At 36.1% G+C, this 23390-nt stretch overlaps 1 protein-coding gene across 1 annotated transcript in view; it reads right to left on the bottom strand.

Annotated features, from left to right (window-relative positions):
- The window catches only part of LOC114653241 (centromere-associated protein E-like), a 402188-nt gene that overhangs the window by 360838 nt on the left and 17960 nt on the right, over positions 1-23390 (bottom strand). Inside the window, exon 3 of the mRNA XM_028803441.2 lies at positions 960-1091. Within this exon, the coding sequence (XP_028659274.2) occupies positions 960-1091 (132 nt within the window). The remainder of the gene's footprint in view (positions 1-959; positions 1092-23390) is intronic.

The following is a 23390-nucleotide window of genomic DNA, read 5'->3' on the forward strand; positions in this document are numbered from 1 at the left end:
ACCTGAGAATTGTACCTTATTTGATATGAAATCAGTCTCTGCACTTGAAATACTTAAAGTACTGAGTAAATAGTAAACATGTTTTTTCTATAGAGAAGCTCACAGAATATATCATGTATTATAGTTATCCATTCATTGTTAAATGCCTAGCATAAAAAACACATATAAGGAAAAAAGCTTGCTCTGTAAAAAGGATAATAATTGGATGCAAAATGTTAAAAAAAAAAAATGTGCATCTTTGTGCATGCCTGGCAGATACAGGTATGGTATAAAGTGATATATTCAAGGCTACTCCGAACCAAATATGTACACCTGACCTAATAAATAACCTCACAGCTCATTACTACCTTACTTAAATAATTATTCCATTGCCCCACCAAGTGATTTATTCTAACTAACCACTGTCATGTGCCCATATATCAGAATTAGGTCTTTTTTTTCAACTGAGCTAGAAATATTTTACACTTGGCACAAATAGAAACCACAATTAGAGTCTTCACATTAAATAAAAAATATTGATTTTAATTAGTCTAATTAAATTAGCTCACTGTTAAAGAAAAAAAAAAAAGACAACCAACTCATTCATTACTCTTACATGCTGCCGTGGTATGTGATTAAGAAGACAGAATGATAATGCATCCAATTAATTATCACCAAAATAAAACCATTATGAAGTGTTAGAAAAATTCTATTTATACATTAAAGTAAAACGTATTATGACATATCACTATAGATGAGTGCAATTTTTCTATTTTAATTTCATAAGCTGACTGAGAAATTCATTGAGAATAAAAAAAACAAGATGGTTGTTATATTTTAAAATAATAAATGAAAGATCCTGGGTATGTAAGACAATGATCTGCAGCAAAGTTTAAACAACAAAGACACCTATAATATTTGTTAAAATCATACAGATAAATTATACTATATATGCATATAAATATACATAAATAACTTACATCAAGTTTCATTGTTAAATTTGTCTTCTGAATGGCCCTGACAAGAGTGGCAACATCAATCTTCAGGTCCCGATTTTGCACGTGAAGACTCTGTATAACCTCTTCATAATGTTCATTTTTTGACTTGAAAAGCTTTTTTGAAAAAGAAAAAAAAAAGATTATACACTTACAATCATTAATATCAGGTCTAATTTCTTTTAAATAAATGTAAATTAATTCACCAAATGCTCCACATACAAATATAGCTCTTTAGTCCTTCTAATTGTTTAGATGCAATACACATTATAAGTCGAGATACAATTACAAGTTGAATGTCCTATTAAATACTCAAGTCATACTGAAACATTTTTGAAACAGCATTGTTTCATTATGAACTTAGAACACCCAACAGAGAGAATTACATTGTCCTTAATGTGGAGGTTCTGGGATGCTTGGTTCCATCCCACTTTTACCTATCATTTCACTGGAAATGAACACAACCTCTGGGTGCGAATGTATTAAAAGCTCCATACAGCTTTGTCAAAGAGAACCTGTCCAGGCAATGTGGGTCACCTGGAAACCAGGCACTTAATAGCAAACTTCACTCCCAAAGCTGGTTTTAGGAACAGATTCTGATATCCCAATTCTGTTTAAAGTTATCTGTGATGGTCATTAAAAGACTGCTCTTTGTCTGCCTCTAAGACAATGAAAAATCCAATCAGTAGAACAACTTCACACAATATATTTCTATAGATCACTGAGGATCACGAGGCTCCCCACCTCCCTCCGTGACCCGCAACATCACAAGGAACTACCATAGAGTTCAGGACGCCACAAGAAAATTAACAATGCAAGATGCCAGTTGTGTGCATATGGCAGATGCAGCCTGTCAGTGAGTAAGACATGAGACCTCTCCTTGGATATCTCATTTACAGTTACAGCCAAAATGTTTCATCATGCCTTTCTATTTTATGCAATTTGCATCAAGTCAGCAGCCAACAGAGACACCGACATTGTGTAAAAGTGAGTTTTGGCTCAGGTAGCCAAAATTAGCATTTCCTACATTGAAATGGATATTTAAAAGCAGTAACTTTAAAGGCACTGCAGCAACAAAAGGAAAACCAGAAATATGTCAGTTATTTTCATTTGCCATTAAAGTGAAATTTACTGCAATGGTTTCTTAGAGTTTCTAGCATAAAACAGCAATTAAGTCTGGGTTCAAGAATGAATCAGAATAGGAGCAGAGTGATATTTTTAAAGTAACTGAAACTGATTTAAAAAAATGTTTTTAGTACAACATGAAAGAGTAGACTAGTGAGGGGTGGGTTTAAGAAACAGAAGGCTGTCAAATGAGGAAGCAAGCTAACAATTAGGACATATAAACTGGATAACACTGGAAGTGATATTCAGAAATAGATCTATAAAATACCACTGTTATGCATATTGTGTCTGCAGAAAACCAATGTCAAAATGAGTATGACATAAAACATACAACTGTGTTTTTATTATTCAAATGATATTAAATAGTGACATTCATTCTGATAGCTCAAGTTGCCTCGATTCTCATCAGGTTAAACAGAGTGAAAGTGATGAGGATAGTTATAATGATGAGGGCTGTGATAAAAAAGAGGGCTAAAAGAAAGAAAAGAAAAACTTTATTCATTAGGAAATGTGATGACATAATCTTTTATACCAAGCAATGCACTTGGGAGTCCACAACCTACTCTCAGGTGTTATACAGCAAGAAGCTTTCAAATGGGGCAACAAATAAAGCCATCAAAACATTTATGCCACTTAGTGTCAAAGTGCTCAAAATAAAAAAGTGAAAAAAGAGTTTATCTTCCTTGATGCAAATAACACACACTTGCTTTGAACATTTGGAACAGGACACAGCTAAAAGATATACAAATTTGATCTTTCAGACAATAGTATAATATGATCATTTAACAATATAGCTGACATTCATGAAGCACAGCTGTTATAAACAATTCATTGTGGTACATAATTCAGGCTGACAAACCAACACACGTGGATGGTAACATAATTTGCTAGTGTATTTCTACTATTTAATAAGATTTATGTCAGGATCTGCTGCATGCTCTATGTGTACCAACTAATAACCATACCTGAAAACTTTAAAGTAGTAATTTTAAAAACTACTACTTTGGACAAATGTAATTGCTCTTTCTATGTTTAGGGTTGGGCGGCACGGTGCCGCAGTGGTAGCGCTGCTGCCTCGCAGTAAGGAGACCCGGGTTCACTTTCCAGATCCTCCCTGCGTGGAGTTTGCATGCTCTCCCCGTGTCTGCGTGGGTTTCCTCCAGGTGCTCCAGTTTCCTCCCACAGTCCAAAGACATGCAGGTTAGGTGCATTGGTGATCCTAACTTGTCCCTAGTGTGTGTGTGTGTCCTGCTGTGGGTTGGCACCCTGCCCGGAATTGGTTCCTGCCTTGCGCCCTGTGTTGGCTGGGATTGGCTCCAGCAGACCCCAGTGACCCTGTGTTCGGATTCAGCGGGTTGGAAAATGGATGGATGGAATGTTAGGGTTTGCACATATAGATAGGAAATTATGACCAGTCAGTGTTCCAGGTTAAATTTTAATGAAAACTAACTTTCACCTTAGATTTAAGTTTATACATTCTGCTAGAGACTAAACTACCTCAAAATGATTTTACCTATTTTTGTTTTTCATACATGGCTCATATATGCTTTGTCAAAATTAAATCACGAAGCCAGGTCAGGATGAGAAGAATACCTCTTTTGACATATACAGTACATGGGGTCACTCTCTACATGGAAAGATACTACTGACTTGCAGAGGCTGGTTGCACTTAGGGCTGGGCGTTTAATCGAAAAGTAATCGAAATTGACATTCAGAACCTATAATCGATCAAATTTTTCCAGGTCGATTATTTCGATTACTTTCCCTTTAAAAACACTACTGTGTGTGGAGTCACGTGACCCCGCTCCGTTACGTTACGTTATTCCGCCGACATGTCGAGCATGGAGAGCTTAAACACTGACACAACTGAGCAACAAGAGCAGCTTGTACCAAAGAAAAACGCAGTCTCCGTCATTTGGACACATTTTGGCTTCAGAAAGGATGACATCGAACAAAATGAAGTCAGATGTAGACACTGTAGAAAAACAGTTTTGATGCCCAAAGGTAACACCACCAATTTGTTTCAACACTTGAAGCACAATCACATTACTGAATATGAACAGTGCATGGCTCAAAAAAAACAAAAAGAGACTGACAAGCGCCCAGCAACAAGTGCCTCCGCAAAGCAGATGTCGATAACACAAGCGTTCACAAATGCCACACAGTATGAGAAGAGTTCAAGAAGATGGAAAGAAATAACTGACGCTATTTGTTATTACATCGCAAAGGATACGACTCCCTTGGCTACAGTGGAGCAAAGCGGGTTTAAACACCTCGTTAAAACTCTCGACAGAAGATACACTGTGCCATCGCGATCACATTTTTCTAAAACTGCGCTGCCAGACATGTAGAAGACATGTTGTAAAAATGTAGCTGCAGAACTGAAAAATGTTCAACACTTTGCAGCCACATCTGATCTCTGGTCAAGTAGGACGATGGACCCATTCTTGAGTCTTACTTTGCACTACATTGACGCCGATTGGAAGCTGTGCCAGAGATGCCTTGAGACGGCATATTTTCCAGCCGATCACACGGCAGATATGATTGCGCAAGGTCTGAAAGATATGCTTTCTGAATGGGACCTCGCAGAAGAAAAACTTTCAGCCATTACGACAGACAGCGGTGCTAATGTTGTCAAAGCTGCTGCGCTTAACGGATGGTTACGGCAGCAGTGTTTTGGACACCGACTACACCTTGCAATTGGTAAGTACACGTCAGCTTAATTAAATATAATAGCATTGGGATGTTATCAAATTGGGCATATCTGGCGTTTACTATATTCTGGCTACGCTAAATTTGTTCATAAAGCACCTTTATAAATGTTACAATATGCTTGATATTACAGTGTTACAATGTTAAGTTCACATTACAATGTAACAGAACACTACATCATTAAAGTAAAAATCATTGTGTTGTAAAAATGTGTTGTTAATCTGATATTATTTAAGAAATATAAGAGGCTCATTAATTTTGGTACTGTTAAAGCTTCAGGTATAAATAAAATATTGTCAATAATAATAAAAAAATTATTAATTTTGTGTGTTTCAGAAAATGGATTGAAAGATCAACGTGTGACACGTGCAGTGAGGGTGTGCAAAAACATAGTCAGTGCTTTTTCCTATAGCTGGAAAAAAAAGAAGGCATTAATGAAGGTGCAACAAGAACTGAACCTGCCACAACACAAGCTAAAAACAGCATGCGTTACCAGATGGGGATCGATGCAAATGATGATTGCAAGAGTCCTCGAACAAAGGAAAGCTATTACACAGGTCCTTTCTGAAGACAAAAAATCCAGGCACCTTGTTCCATCGTGGGCTGACCTGGATGTCTTAGAGGCTGTCAGCAAGGCTCTTTCCCCCTTGATGGAGTTCACAGACGCCCTATCAGGGGAAGAGTATGTGACCATTTCATTTGTAAAGCCTGTACTGCACATCCTCAATTCACGAGTGCTTGCTGAGGAGGAAGATGATATGGAGCTGACTAAAACTATCAAAACCAGCATCCTCAGGTACCTTAAGGAGAAGTACTCAGATCCTATCACAGAAGAGCTACTGGACACAGCCAGATTTGTTGATCCCAGATTTAAAGCTACCTACATTTCTGCTCACAATGTCCCCACCATTCAGGAGAAAGTGAAAACAGAGATGGAGAAGATGTCAGAAGCTGAAGTCTGCAGAGAAAGTCAGATTACAGAGACTACAGAACCAACAACTTCATCAGCAGTAGCAAAAAAGCAAAAGAGGTCATTAGGAAGCTTTTTTAAAGGGAGTGAGGCAACACCTTCAGCAAGTTCAGCTACACCCACTCTGTCACTTCAGCAATAGCTAGAAGCAGAGATGAGCAGCTATTTGGTGTCCCCCATGCTGGATAGTGAGGCAAATCCACTGGACTGGTGGAGGAAGCATCATGTACACTTTCCCACTCTAAGTAAGGTGGCAAAAAAGTATCTCTGCATACCAGCTACTAGCTCCCCATCAGGGCGGGTTTTCAGTTCGGGCGGAAACATTGTTACATGCCTCAGGTCCTGCCTGAAACCTGAAAAGATTAACAAGCTCGTGTTTCTTAGTAAGAACTTAGAGTAAATTCATGTTCATATAGTGACATGACAAGATCGCTAAGATCACCTCATGCAACAGTGTTTAGAGAGTTCTATTTTCATTACAACAATCTGTTGTTTACATTGATACATTGCACATTAAAATATTTGTTTACAGAAGATGCAAGAAATGCACTGTTTAAAATGTTATTTACAGGATATATAAGAGTTATTTTATTTAGAAGAGATACTGCTTATTTTCTACTTTTAATAAGAAAAACGTTGAAAATAATTTATTTTGTTTCCAAAAGTGCAAGTTATTTATTTTTACTTTTTTTATAAGAACAAAGTGACTGTTCGTTTTAGGCAATGTGTGCTTTAATTTCAGTTGTTCAACATTGATGTTCAATAAATAATCACAGATAATAGTGTGTTTCCTTCAATTATTTTAAAATCAAGTAATGCACCCTTCATTCAAAAATCTCTCACTTGTAATATGTGAGCATATTTACTGTACAAAACTTGTCAGTGAACTATGAGGGCAAAAAAAATAAATAAATAAATAAAATAATCGTTCATTAATCATAATCGAGTTAAAATGTTCAATTAATCGAGATTTTGATTTTAGGCCAAATCGCCCAGCCCTAGTTGCACTTCTTAAATATATTTGCCAATTACATAAGTGCACGACTAGTTTAATTTCTCATGTTTTTGCTATTTACTGTGTCATCGGACATCGGAGACAGTAAATAATAATATATTTCCCTGCCAGACCAGGGGTTGGAGCTGTCTTCTAAATCTTTCTCCTTCTCCCCTAGAGAGCAGCAGAAGATCCTGTGCACTAACCACTCTTGTGACCCTTAGGGGTTTGACAATACTTCCTCATCCAGGCATCCAGAACACCTCTCCCAATGACATCACTTCCTCTTTTGGTCATCCAGAATGCACATTTCGATGACATCACTTCCTCGTCTGGTCATCAAGATTCCACCCTTCAAATATCATCATTTCCTTAATCCCACCTCTTCCTGTCAGTTTTATATATTTGACAGCCATTTTGTAAAGATCCTCAGTTCTGTTGTGAACTCAAGTCTGTGAAGATGTGTACCCTTATCTTTTCACTTGTTTGCCAAGTATATGGGGTGGAATCCTCGATCCTTTATATTGTTTCCTTGTCTCTTTTTACAACTGAAAAACAGGACCCTTGCAGTAAGGATTCTGCTGCAATAGACTATACTGATTCGCTTATCCTACTTGTCCTTGTGCTAAAGTAGCAGCAGGACTGGGTCACAGATCAAGAAGCTTTAATTAAAATGCATTCTACGAGTGCTAAAGGCAAAAGCTAACCATTAATAAAAACAGATGTCATTCAATAAAATCAATATACAATCAACTTGTGAAAATCATATTTATCATTAATAACTCTTACAGTGTCTTCCTTGAATGGGAAGTGAGCCACATAATAGTGAAAGCCACAAGGAAATAAAGATGACCCTGAAAATGTGGAGTGTGCTATAGACCCCATAACACAGATAGCACAGTGCCAATATACAATTTTACAACAACATCAAAAAATGAAGTCAGAAGAAATGTTATTGAGATGGAGGACCTTAAATACTCAGATTGCAAGTGGAGAAAGTCTATGAATAGTGGAGCACAGAAACAAAATGTTATAAATGAAACCAATGATTTTTTCTTTCTTTAAGCCTAGCATGTCAAAACACAACCAGAGGAGAACCCTGCTTAAGTTTAATGTTCTGTAATAATCAGGAAAAAAATTCATGGAGTAGAAGTAATTGAACCCTTGGGATCTGGGGATCATGGTGTAAGGTTTACAGTATTTTGGCACATAAAAAAATAAAAGCATTTAATTTTAGTTTTTGAGCAGACAAGTAGACATACTGGAACCAGCTTTTAAGTATGGAGACAGCTGAGGAGCAGTGGGACAGGCACATTATATACAAGTTTACACCAAAATTTTGAAAAGATGAAATGTAACAGAACTCCTCAGCAGATAATTAAGAAGGTAAGGAAGAAATTATAAAGAAAAAGCAGTTGTTTAATACATACAATCAGATCAACTCTGCCACTCACTGGTTTATTTGCAATCCAACAGTTCTAACAGTAAAAAAAAATAAAGGACATTAGAAATACCAAGAAACGGAGAGGAACATCACTAAAATGTAAAACTAGAGCAGACGAGGTTTAAGTGTTTGTATAGTAAAAGGATGGTCAAAGAGAAGGTGATGATGTAAGTGTAGGAAACGTGAAATGAATGAAACGAATAGAAAATTAGATATGAATACACTGCATTAACTCCATTGTGTTGGTGTGCTCTCTGTTATAAACTCTACACTACATATCCACAAAACTTCCACTGGACCAAGATCTCTACTTTGGCTTAAAAAAATCTTTTGCATCAAGCATTCTTTGGTACACTGACTTGTGTGTTCATCTTGCAGAAAGACCCACTGTCTCTTGAAATTCACATTTGGATACTCCTCCTATAGAATTTGCTGAAACAATCCAAAATTCATAGTTTAATCAAAGATGTGAAGTTGTCCTGGTCCTGTAGCAAGCAAACAGGCCCAAGCCATATTACCATGTGTGTATTTCACTTTTGGGATGAAATTCGTATGCTGGAATGAATGCAGTGTTTGGTTTTCGACCACTGTAATGTTTCTCATTTTAGCCGAAAATTTCTAATTTCAACTCCTTTGTCCAAATGAATTTAACTACCCTTCTGACTTTGAACAGGAAAATATATTCTTTGAGAATTTTGTCCTTACTATCCTCTCATGCACACTATTTTTGTTCAGTGCTTGTATTACGGAAGACTCATGAACACTGACATTATCCAGTGACATGGAGGCCTACACATCATTAGACACTCATTGTTGTTCTCTCCGAGACGATCACATGCCTTGAACATGGTGTAAATGTAGTAGAATGACCACTAGGGAGAGTAAGAATGGTGTTGAATTTTCTCCATCTGTACACTTTGTCCCTAACAGTGGATTTCGGAATCCTGACGCTTTAAGAAATTTAGACTCTTTTTCTGAGTTCTTCAGAAATTACCTTTGATTAAGGCATGGCATGAATTCACAAACCTATAGAAGCTGTGAAGTAGCAGTAGTAATAAAGACTCAGGGTTATGGTTTTAAAATAGGGAAGGGTAACCCAAACTCACACCTGATTGACACTTCTGGCTCTTAATTATTACCGTAACTGAAATAATAATCCTAGAGGTTTGTACACTTTTTCCAACAAACACATTTAATGTTTGATTATTTTGATCCATAAATCAACCCTCTTAGCATTACATTTTGTCTCAAAAAAAACTCTTTCTACTGTAAATGTACAAAACACTAAAAGTACAAAGTCATAAGTGTAGAAAGTATTATAATGATACAAATAATGACAATAATAATATGAATGGCACACAGCACATTTGCAAGTGTTTCAGATTCACTGACTGTTTCAATTTCAATGCCTGAAGAGAGATTCACCTTGTTATCACTGCTGATTAGAGGCATTTCTTACAAGACACCATTACGAGGTTAGGAGAAGAAGCATCTACACTGTTATCCGAGCAACCCTCGGGCCTAATCCTTACCCGAGACACGCCTATACCACTGCCTGAGTAACATTTGCTGCAAACTCTGCTGGCACTTTAAATGCCCGAGTAATCCTTGGGTCTTACACAAGACGCGCCTATATAGTTGCCAGAGTGATACTTGGGACTTACACTTTTAGCTTTGTTTTTACAGCCTAATGATTCTTGGGTCCAACACTAATGAGGTTAATGAAAAAGTATAACGCTGTATGTTTTATTTGCTTGCTTTTTGTACTCTTGTTCTCATTCATTCATTGTAAAATAAACACACCTTTAATCAGACTTAACTTTCATTCAGTGTAATGGCCGTGGTCTTTCTATCTCAATGCTCATTACAATATTATTCTTTATGTTGTTGTGAAGTGGCCAGGGTCAATGTATGTCTCTTAAGTACCTCAACAGAGTGGCAAAAACTTTTATTTGAACATTCCTTAGAATATTATTAGTATTATTATCTTTGTGTTGAAGCCTTAGCAAGAGTATCAAAAAACCACAAAATATCATTATGACACACCTTCATGTGTGTCATTATGTGACTCAGGGTGCTACAAAATCACGCCTTCATTCTCAAATGTGAACTCCTACTCCTTGCTGGAAAAGACCATAGGATGCTTCATAACTATTTCTTACATCCAACTCTGGGGATAGGACAAATTCTTATCCTACTCAGACATTTACTGTAATTCCTACAAGTAGTTTTAAGATTTTTGATAAATTCTGGCACTGGTCACATTTTTCATCAAATTTAGGCAAAAACTGTAAAAATTCTAAAGGGTTAACAAACTTCCCTAAAAAAATTTTTGAAAATCCAGTTGCATCTCTCACATAATTTAATAATTCACTGCAAAACTATTTGTTAGTGTACTATAGTTCTACTATGAAGCATATCAAACACTGCCCACTGTGTAATTAACAGGAACAAGCATCAAACAGGAAATTGCCTTTTCTCTTTTAATGGACAGGTACTGAGTTGTGTGAGTGATTTAATGATTAATTTCAAAAAACTAACACTCTATGTGTTTATTTTATTTTTGATAATGACCTTTAGTAATCTTCTAATTAAAAAGTGTAAAGGAGCTTATACATTACTGTCCCTTTTTCCATTAGTTTAATTGTGTGCACTGTGTGTGAATTTATGCACGCACGTACACTTTATATAAATATATATAGAGAGAGAGAGAGAGAATTAACTATAGCATATCAGAAATAGGTTGTTTAATTATAGTTCATACGCATTTGCATCCTTGGATAAATTAGGGCCTGTAGTATGCTGTGCCATAGCATGTTATTAACTTTTGTCCCCCTTGGGAACAAGCAGTACATTTAAACCATAAGTAAAGAGCAGAATAAAATATGTGTTCTTAAGCCCTGCCATAGAAACCCTTGGTAAGATTTTTGTTTCTCTAAGACTAGTGAGGTTACTGTGGCAAAGCTGGAATACGGCTTACTCTTGAGAATAAACTGTGCAATATAAAAGACCATGCAAAATATCTGTCTCGTCTAACATATTTGTCACAATGAATGTCATCGGATCTTCAACAAATACCTTATATTGGATAAAAGGGACTATAAGTGAACAAAATACAAAAACTGTATTTCCATGCATAGCTGTTAAGGAAGGCTATGATAAACAAAGTCACTTGTGCCAAATGTAACTGTTCCCCACAATTCCATCTGATACAATAACTGCTAATGCTACATTTAGCAGCAATAACAAGCTTGATTTTTGAATTTTTTTTTTTAATGTTGATAGCCTGGGCCATTTGACCTTGCATAAATGATACAGCTCTTTTGACAAGTGTTGGTTACTAAGGATGAACAGAGTTTTGAGGATTTTTTTTTTTGCTTTTAACTATAGATGAAACAACAAAACAGGAAATCCTTTGACTCAGTTTTCTTTTATTATTGCAATTATTTTATTTTATTATTTCTATTATGATTTGCTATCACTTTCTTTTTTCATAATTCATTGGTGCTTGAGCTCCATCTCACAGGGGGATGGCCTGACGTTCTCCTCAGAAATTATGTAAAACAGAGCAAAATGTATGATTCATATAAGAATGGCAAGGAGTCTATGTCTTGATGCAGCTAAGCATTCCCAAGTCATTACACTAGCTCCATAACCATGGGGTAAAGCTACAACTTCCAACAACTGAGCAATATATCTCAATCTGTAGTTTAGTGGAATTCTAGCACAAACATAACCCATTCTAGACTGAAAGAAATGCACAACTAACTCCAAAACGTTTTGGGAACTTGTATACTCATGGCATGAAGTGGTTCAGAAAGTAATGTGCTACTATTTTCACATTCCTTTGGTAAGTGTCAGTGGTAATCAAATTTTCAATCATCGTAGCCAGGCAAAATCACACTGGATTGTTAATCAGAAAGTTCAAACAGCCAACCTTGGTTATCCTTTAATGGGGTACAGGTGACAGTTACAGAGAGTTTTGCCTTGGATTAAAAGCATGGCAGATTTTAAAAAGGCAAGCTCAAGATGAAGAAACAAAGCCAACAATCTTCAAAAAAAAAATGCAAACAAAGGTCAAAAGAAGATACGACATGGAAACAAAATAACTAACCCAAATTGCTAAACAAAATCCAAAAACCATGCAGAAAACAGCAGTATAGAAATGTCATACTTTTTTTTATTTTTTTGTTTTAATTTTAAATTAAATGAAAACAGATCCTTACAATATTTCTCTCTTTGAGTGTCATCATTAAACTAAAACCTATTAAAACATCATACCAAATGAAAATGAAATGATGCAAAAAAAGGAAAAAAAAGAAAATCAACACACAATTCTTTTTTCATGAGAGTGCATACTGTATATAATACTAGATTACACATAATGAGTAAATGCCTTTATAACCTAGGACTTTCAAATATCTACCTGACTGCTATATATTAAAGCTTTTCTGCATTCTATATTAGAGTTTTGCAACAACCTGCTGCAGTTTCACTTTCCCAACCCACATGAGTTCACGACAGTTAGTACCTCATATCACCCATGCCCACTGGTGTTTGAACCCAACAATCCACAAACTTGCTTAAGTTTGCATTCGTGCGTAAATTCAACTTAAATCCATACAAAATATTTTCACTTCTGTTTGTTGTTACTTAATAATGAACAAAATAAAAGTCCTCAGTCCTTTGCAATAACATCAAAGTCATATGTTCAGACCCCAGGCAAGACATTGCCCGTATAGAGATAGATAGTAAATTGAGTTATCATGGGTTCACATAGGTTTCCTCCCACATTCTAAAAATACACAAATTAGGGCTGATTAGCGAAACTAACATAGCCTGCAATGAGTGAGTATGTATGACCTGCAGACTGGTACTCCTTCGAGCATTACTTCTTGTGTGGTAACATTTTCTATATAAAGAAAACAAGACCAAATATTAAAATAATGCTAAAGTGTCTGGTGTGCTATTTTTATAGTGCACAGCACATTCAACTTACAAATGAAATAAATCAGAATAATTTTAAGTAAACTAATATACCCCTGTCTATTAGTGATTACTATTAAATTGCATTCAATCAAAGTCTGCAATATAAAAATACAAAATGTAATTAAAAACATTTTGGACTATTATTATGATGTTTTTCAAATCTAAATTGGCAAATATTCTAAGTAGTGCTGTATTTCAAAGCAAAGTGGTTCTTTATAAGTGTAATTATTGCTAATGAGTTACTTCAAACTATGAAACATTTCCCCACTTACACGTTTGCTTACTCTTGAGCAAATTAGGAAATTGAATAATTAATTTAGTTACTCCAATTTAGTTTATTTTTGTATAGCTCTCATCACTGAGTGCAGGATCAAATCCACAGGTAAAATGAAACTACAAACTTAACAAAATATATATTATACAATGAACATAAAAATACAGATTTATTTAAACACATAGTAAAACAAAGCAGTCTCAAAATGATCAACGTAAATGGAACCTCAACTCTCAAGATACCTTATTAAATTACACTAATTATACTCAAGAAGGTTTAAAAATGGGCTACTTAAGATGTTAAGTATGCACAAAGTAAACTCTTCTGTAAATGTTCAAACATTGTTAGCTTGAATAATGTATTTTAGTGACTATTAAAGTAAACAGCTATTCATTACATCTATTTTTTATTCAAAAGGGTGTTCCATACTTTAATTACATGATCATATTGTTCCCTCTACAGTACATTTTACACAAGCACACATACACACACGCACACTGCTTATGGTTTACAAAGCCTTAAATAATCTTGCTCCGTCCTATATCTCGGAATGCCTTTCACCTTACACTCCAATTCGTAACCTTAGATCTTCAAATGACTGCTTAGAATTCCAAGAGCTAAACTTAAAAGAAGTGGTGAGGCAGCCTTCTGCGGTCATGCACCTAAAATCTGGAACAGTTTACGGATAGAAAATTCACCAGGCTAATACAGTGGAGCACAACCCATTACTTTAACATGGCTTTCTCATAGCTTTATTTCAGTGTAACCCTGATATTCTGTATATGCATTTAATTTTTTTTTTTTTTTCATGGTTCCAAAATCCGTACTAACCCCAACTTTCTCTGCTGTTCTTTTTCCGGTTTTCTGTGGTGGCGATCTGTGCCACCACCACCTGATCAAAGCAATGTGCAGTCCTTACATTGATGGGTTGAAGGCCAGAGGTCCACATGACCATCGTAGTCTAATTCTTCCACGCGAAGCCTGAAAACCATGAGAACGGATTTAGATCATTTATGTTATGTACCTACTTGGGGCTGGGAGGTCTCATGGCCTTGGAGCATCCTGCAGATTTTGTTTTTTTTTTCTCCAGCCTGCTGGGGTTTTGTTTTCTGTTTTTACTGTCCTCCATCGGACCTTACTTTATTGTTTGCAAATTAATATTGCCTAATTTTTATATTTTTTTCTTTTTTCTTTCTTCATCTTGTAAAGTACTTTGAGCTACATCATTTGTATGAAAACATGCTATAGAAATAAATGTTGTTGTTGCATATACCCTATTTCCCTGTAACAGACAATCATGAATGCCCTATACTCCTAACTGATATATGAATCTCTGTTTGGTATTATATTAAACAAAGTTTTAGACTCCTTTTGTATTCTACATAAAGAACATAAAACATTAACAAAACACAATCCAATGAAATCACAAATATAATAATATATTCCAAAAAAAACCCTTGAAACTCAGCTCTCAACTCCTATCTGCCTCAATGAGGTATACGACAAGAGAGGCTCTTCACAAGGCATACTTCTTCTGTATATAGAAGTGATGGGTGCTAGCATTACAGTGAGAACTTCAAGGAAATGGAAGGCTGTACATGTAGTGCAACAGGCAGAAATATGTAGAGATGGGGGGTGATTGCTACAGGTCAGGGTGGACATCAAAGAAGCATGACCGTCGAGGTGTGCTGTAGGGGGTTTCACATATTAGTCCCTCATTAAGGCATATGGATACCTGTGTATCATAGATGAACACGAAGGGAGCCATTGGGTCCTACACAGTGCATTAAAATTACAGGTCATATCCATTAAAGTTGAAACTTCTAGTAAATGAAATGTTGGGTTACAATACACTCTGAGTCTCTGAGGTGGAATCAGTACTGTAAAGCTCCAATGAAGGAGTATTTATGGTTGGGGAAAAAAGTTAAAAAGTAAGTAAACCCAGCATCACTTAATAATAAGAGGCAGAGGCAGTAGAGAGAGCCACTAGGTGGTTCTGGGTAAAAAGGGGAAAACAATGGAAAAGAAAATCAAACAAATAGGATATAGGACGAGGTATAATTGAACTTGGCTTGGTTGCCTGGATAAAGGTGTCTCATGTACAAAAGACCCGAAACATACAAGGACTCCAAGCAATATCACTGAAGTGTACCAGTTTATGCATTATAGTGCCAAGCTGTTTAGAGAAGGTTGATCAAGAACATCAACCCCACAAGAAGTGGGTAAAGATGAAGAGGAAACATGTACTGTATTCTCAAAAGGAAATAGGCATTTAATGTACTCTTTAACATTTAATAAATATAAAGAGTGGCTGCATGCTTACCTTGGTTGTTATCAAGCTACAATTCAAGGTTAAGAATAGTTTAATTAACTGTAGAATGCATGGCTAAAAACACAAATGTATTTTTTATTTTTAAACTGTGTGTAATTCACTGGCATTTTTAATTCATCACAGAAAAACAAAAATTAACAACTTCCAAATATGTTACTCTACATAACAAACAGAGCTACATAAATTATCCATATTCTCCTTAAATGTGTCGTTAGTGCCTTTATTTTGTTTTTATTGATATTGCAGAAATGATCTTGCAAAGCTTCGTGGGGGGTGCCAGCTGGCAATTCCCCAAAGACTATTTTATTTTGAATATATTTACAGTGGAACCTTGGTTTGCGAGTAACTTGGTTTACGAGTGTTTTGCAAGACAAGCAAAAATTTTTAATAAAATTTTGACTTAATAAACGAGCGAGGTCTTGCAGTACGAGTAGTATGTATACGCTTTGTCTGCTGAGCACCATGTGATCACATCTGAGCTGATGGTTCTTCTCTCTCTCTCGCTGCAGGATTGTGGGCAATCGTCTCCTATTTTCCGTCTGAGTCGGCGTGCCTCACTTGTATAGTCAACATTCATACAAGCGTATACGGTTTACTGCAGCATTAGCATTGTGACTGTGTGTGTGTGTGTGTGTGTGTTCAGAATGGATGAATAGTAACTTTCTCAAATTAAATAAAGAGAAAACCGAAATCTTAGTGATTGGCAATAATGGATACAATGAGGCTATTAGAAATAAACTGGATGCATTAGGATTAAAAGTCAAAACGGAGGTAAAAAGCTTAGGGGTAACCGTTGATTGTAATCTGATTTTTAAATCGCATATTAATCAGATCACTAGGACAGCATTTTTTCACCTAAGAAACATAGCAAAAGTTAGACCTCTTATATCATCGAAAGATGCAGAGAAATTAGTTCATGCGTTTGTTTTCAGTCGGCTAGATTACTGTAACGCACTCCTCTCAGGACTACCCAAAAAAGACATCAATCGTTTGCAACTAGTGCAGAATGCAGCTGCTAGAATCCTTACCAGGAAAAGAAAATCCGAACACATTTCTCCAGTTTTGATGTCACTACACTGGTTACCTGTGTCATTCAGAATTGACTTTAAAATTCTGCTTATAGTTTATAAAGCCTTAAATAATCTCGCCCCGTCTTATATATCGGAATGTCTGACACCTTATATTCCAAATCGTAACCTCAGATCCTCAACTGAGTGTCTCCTTAGAATTCCAAGAGCAAAACTTAAAAGAAGTGGTGAGGCCGCCTTCTGCTGTTATGCACCTAAAATCTGGAATAGCCTGCCAGTAGGAATTCGCCAGGCTAATACAGTGGAGCACTTTAAAAAACTACTGAAAACACATTATTTTAACATGGCCTTCTCATAACTTCACTGTAATTTAATCCTGATACTCTGTATATCTAATTCATTATAATAACTATTCATTCAAAATCTGTACTAACCCCTACTCTCTCTTCTGTTTCCTTTTCCGGTGTCCTGTTGGTGGTGGCTTGCGCCACCACCATCTACCCAAAGCACCATGATGTTCCAACAATGATGGATGGATTAAAAGCCAGAAGTATGTATGACCATCAGCATCAAGTGACTCCGTGAGAACCCTAACTACAAAGAGGACTATTTCATTTATGTTAGGTAGAATGTCCAGAGGGGACTGGGTGGTCTCATGGCCTGGAACCCCTACAGATTTTATTTTTTTCTCCAGCCTTCTGGAGTTTTTTTTTTTTGTTTTTTTCTGTCCACCCTGGCCATCGGACCTTACTCCTTTTCTATGTTAACTAATGTGTCTTATTTTAATTTTTATTTTCTCTGTTATTTTTCTTTTCTTCATTATGTAAAGCACTTTGAGCTACTTTTTGTATGAAAATGTGCTATATAAATAAATGTTGTTGTTGTTGTTGTTGTGTGTGTGTGTGTGTTGTGACATGCAAGTCCCCATCTTGCACCCTAAAACACAAAGCTGAGTCTCAGTACTTTAGCAACACCAGCTTTATTCAGCTTGAAACAGCAACAGCGCGATTATTTATTGTAGCGGGATCTGCCGCTCTCCTATACACAGTCACAGCAGTCACGCAGGGTCCTGCGCATTTATAATGTTCCTTGTATCACCCATCGATGGCAGGCGCTTATAGCATGTCCGCGATCTTTTCAGATTCATTTTTACGGCGAACTGCTACAGTGCTGGGAGACTGCGATTGCTTTGGGACGCTCTTCCGCGTGTCGTCCCGTTGGGTGCAATCCCACAAGAGTTTAGAAACTGACTCACACCAGCCATGATTCTTTTCAAAGGTAAAGTGCAGGTTAATTTGTTTTATGTATTTTTACTTTATATTTTGTATTAATCATTTTTATATGAATAGTTTTGGGTTGTGGAACAAATCATCCGAGTTTCCATTATTTCTTATGGGGAAATTCACTTTGATATACGAGTGCTTTGGACTGCGAGCATGTTTCTGGAACGAATTATGCTCGCAAACTGAAGTTCCACTGTATCTAGTTTTAACTCCCATCTCACTTAACCTAAAAGAAAAAATAAATGAGACATCTTGAAGTGGGATGGAAGCCATACCATATGTACTTCAGAACAGGTTATTCACCTGATGCTAAGCATGTTCAGGCCCTGCCAGTACTTGGATGGGAGACCATCTAGGAAAAGCTTGGGTTGTAGCTGGAGGAGGTGTTGCTGAAGCCAGCAGGGTACTCTCACCCTGTGGTCTGAATGTGGATCGTAATGCCCTAGTGCAGTAATGAGGACAATGTGCTGCAAAAATGGTGCCATCCTTCGGTTGAGACATAAAACCATGGTTCCGACTCTAGGCCAAATTGCCCACCACTGCCTAATTATTATGGCCCCCAAATTATCCTCTGTCTCTAATAGTCTCTCTCTCTCACCACTTCAAAAACCTAACAACTAATGTGTGAGGAGTGTACTGGTGCAACAAATTGATGGATGCTACATATTAGTGGTGGATAAAGTGGCTCCCCACTCACTGAAGTGCTTGGAGTAGTAAGAAAAGTCAATATATAAATGCAAATAATAATTATTATTATTATTAATAAAGGAGTGCAGTTGGAAGACTTCTTGCATCAAGGCTTTGTGGACCTAGCTTTGACTTAGTCACCTTGAGTCTGAACACTCTCCTTATGTCCTCAAGGACTTTCCTCCAAATCCCAAAGACTTGAAATCAGCATGTTACAGGTTCAAATTCAAGCATAATACTGTATAAGTTTAGGCAAACCTGTGATGAATTTGCCTTTTATCTATGGTTGGTTAATGTCTGATACAGTATGTCCATGATGGCCTTTTCCTCATTGTGACTATGAAATTAATTTTTTTTAGGATGTGTCAAGTATTTACGATTGTTTGGTTTTTAAATTAACCTGCTGGGCTTCTGCCTCTGTTATGTTTTTTTCCCGTTTAATGTTTTACTGTATGCAAGAAACAATTTTATAATGGGCATTTTGTCCTCATTACCCTCCAAACTGGGTAGGGGAGCATTAAGTGGTGATTATGATTTATTTTAACTCTCTTTTAGAATTACTGCATTTATTATATTTTGATTGGACTGTGTTTTACCTGCTGTAATATGACATTTAAGACCAGTGAAAAGAAAAAAAAAAAAACTGAAATGGAGGAAACTGACTTGAAAATAGATGGATGGATGTTAGGCTGCACTGAAATACATTAATAAAACTTTAGAATACATTTTTCCATGACAATAAATCACCTCTAGTTTCATATACGGTATATCAGTTGCAAGAAATAATTTGTGAACCCCTTGGAATCACCTGGATTTCTACATTAAAAATGTGGATTGTCATTTCAACTAGTTCACAATAAAAGAATATAAGCAATCTATTTAAACTAATAACATCCAAGTAAATTTACCAGTTCTTGTCAATATTGAATGTTTCATTTAAACATTCAAAAAAAAAAAAAAAGTATGTGAACAACTAGGCTTGGGGTTCTTAAACTTTTTAATCTGAGGACCCAAATAAGAAAATCAATACCATACTAGGACCCAAGAAGAGGATTATAACCATAATGACAACAGAGTCATAAACAGACAAATAATGAGAACCAAATAATTATAATAATAATACAAATAATAGTAAGTTTGTTTCCTTTCAAGCACATTTCTCATATGAATATTACTTAATGAGAACAGTATAAAGTAAATGTACTGTTAATGAAACCGTAATTATCATTCTGAACAGGAAATAGATTCCAGGGGTATATGTCACTTACACTTCCATTGTAAATGCATAGTATAGGATTCAGTAAAGCTTAATATATATATTCTTGGAATACAGATCTGATGATTTATTTGATGGACAGGATGAACGGTCAATTAACTAAGTCACTTGATTTGTGGAGCTGGACAGGAAATAAAATCAGAAAATACTTACTTAATACAGTTTATTTACCTGGTCTTAAATAACATTTTTTAAAAAAAGCATTTTCAAAAAGTGTTCCACCATTAACACTGCATACAGTATTTCTAAAAGAGTTTGCAAATTAGTAAAACATATCTCTGTTTTCATTTAACTATTCAATAAACGTAGTACAAATGGATTCCAAAAATGTATGCACGATCTGTATTTTATGCAGGAGATAGTTCAAATATTTCATCAAGAAGTATTCTGTCTCCTTTAAAATGTTTAATGCATCATGCTGAATGTCTACAGCTTGTGTCAAAGCTTTGATATTTTCTGGTGTTCTTACGGTTCTCAATGGTCCAAACATGCCTTTCACACTAACAGAAGACTGAACTTTACCCAAACACTTTAGAATAACATTTCAAGATGGGATTCTTCCTTACTGAGGCATATTAAACTTAATATAGCTTATTCCTTGTACCTCTGCTAGAGATTTTCATTCAAAGCATGTCAGAATGGTGAACACACAAGGAAGTATAAACCATGGCTCAGAAACTGCTTTTAGTATACAACATATATACCCCAATCCTATTCACTCATCCTTAATAACACCCTGAAAATCACCACATTTTTGAGTCGCGTCACGTAATTTAAATTTCAAAATTTCAAACTAGCTTTGCAGTTCCCTCACCTGATAATCTTGTCATTCCCTCCTCTTGCCCCATTTCTTATATGTGTCTTTGCTTGTCAGTCATTGCAGTTTGATCATTCTACTGGTTCTGACAGGGAAGGTGGTGTGTCATAGGCAATATGCTTTATATGTTCATGCTACAGAAAGAAAAGCTCTCCATGAGGAGTTAACAGCATTGATATGCAAACGAAATAGAGGGTGGTATATCACTTACAACAGGATTTGCACTGGGATGAACTTGTCAAACTTTACACAGTCGCCTGTGTAGGTTGATAAATTTAATTTCCATCAAACGATGTGGCATCCTTTCATTCCTAACACATTACCCAGTCCATATCAGTAGAGATAGCCAGCATGATTTTTTCGCATTGAGATCTGATGTGTTTAATTTTTTCAGCAGTTTATATAAAATCCACCATCTGCCAATCTGTCTGTTTTTCACGAGAGAACTACTTAATGGATTTAGATAGGTTTTTTCCTATAATTTGCTTGAACATTCCAGTAGATTTTGCAACTTCTCTCATTGCGCTATGTATCACAATTCGCTTGCAGGAGTGATATATTTGCGCTAATCCAAGACAAAGGCTGCAGTCCGAGGGGAGGGGGAAGTGTGACGTCAGGAGTGGGGAGCTGGGCAGGGTGTTCCTCACTGTCCTTTTTCACTAATACGTGGGCAGAGTCGTGGGGGACAGGTTAGTTTGTAATATGCCATACTAGGGAAAATGTATGTATACATTTACTTTGAAATCTTATAAATGCTCATGTCTAACTGTAAAGTTTCATTGCATCCAATATTCAAAGCCAACACTTTAATTATTTTTCAGTAAATTCTTACAATTCTTTTCAACTGCAGCAATTATATTAAAAATAGAAGTAACTTTAAAATACTTCTCTCTAGATAAGTTGAAGCGTCCTCAAAAAATTACTGATCCGTGTGAGTACACAAACTTTTTTCATAGATTATCACCTTTTTAGATTTGCTATAATTTATATCAATATCAATTGTGACCACTGTAGTGTCACTGTACATATATGCATATAGTTTACTACAAATCAACCACAGCCTTGTTCATGTATACTCCACTAAAAGTTCACAAACAAGATTTTGGTCCAAAAAAGGCAGGCTGTATTGATTTTAGGTGGTATTCATTTGTATAGGCAAATTCACAGCAATAGAAATTCCAAACACCACTGGGATAAACGTACTATACAAATTTTAAAAACGGAATTGGCAGGAATGTGCTATGGAATTAAGAAACAATGGTGCATTTAGTTTCTGAATTAGGGTTAACTGTGTAAATAAAACCATCATTTTACTAAAAGTCAGAGTCTGTTTCCCAAATGACACTTTGTTGACAAAGTCCTTTGCTAATGATGTTTCCAACAATTCCAGGACATTATTTCATCAAATAATCCCAGAGATCATTCTAAAAATAAACTGCATATTCGCTACATTATAAGCATTCAGCACACGCTGCCTCAGTCCCAAAAAGGATTACACTGCAAAGAACACAAAAACAATTTAAATTTATGTTCAAACTTTTTGTCACTTGTACAGAATATAATGAAATTCCTACTTAGATGTATCCAACGAACCAGTAAAAGTAATACAAAACAAGCATACAAACACAGAATTGAATACAACACCATATAATAAATACAAACATCAGGGGCCTCATGTATAAACGGTGCGTACGCACAGAAATGTTGAGTATGAACATTTCCACGCTCAAATCGCGATGTATAAAACCTAAACTTGGCGTAAAGCCACGCACATTTCCACAGTACCTCATACCCTGGCGTACGCAATTTCTCCATTCGGTTTTGTAGACTGGCGGCACCTAGCGTCAAAGCAGTGCTACTGTTCCTGTGTGGTCACCCTTTCTTTCTTAGATCCACATTCCCGACGCGGCTTTATAAATACACTGAAACTAACTGCATATTGTTTATTAGTGTAATGCATCTGATTATAATTAACCGGCAGCAATATAATGGTCCAGGGAATAGCCATAGTATTCCAAATACCATAACTGCTTTAGCGTTGTTACTCTCAATGCATCTTCTTCTTCTTTCAGCTGCTCCCGTTAAGGGTTGCCACAGCAGATCATCTTTTTCCATATTACTCTCACTGCACCACTCAGAGTATTTATATCACTGTATCTGAGTGGGGAATCACAGCAGCAGCTAATCGGAAAGAGAATTATCGGTATACAGCATGAAGCAGACGCTGCCTGAGCCACGGCAAAATGTTTCAGACACTTTCCTGTACGGACTTCGCGGTTTAGAAAAAGATTCATCCCAAGAACTATAAACGCACTCAATCAGTCCATCAAGTGCTCCTTGTAGAACTGTTTGTACTTATAAGTACAATTACCTCACTGTTAACTTGCACTACAGTTATAATATTGCACAACCTGCGCCACTTTATAAAGCGTGTATTTACATATGATGATGATATCATTTTTAAGATGAAATGCAGCAAAATATG

The sequence above is a fragment of the Erpetoichthys calabaricus genome, chromosome 6, assembly GCF_900747795.2.
Source record: "Erpetoichthys calabaricus chromosome 6, fErpCal1.3, whole genome shotgun sequence".
Classification (NCBI taxonomy): domain Eukaryota; kingdom Metazoa; phylum Chordata; class Cladistia; order Polypteriformes; family Polypteridae; genus Erpetoichthys; species Erpetoichthys calabaricus.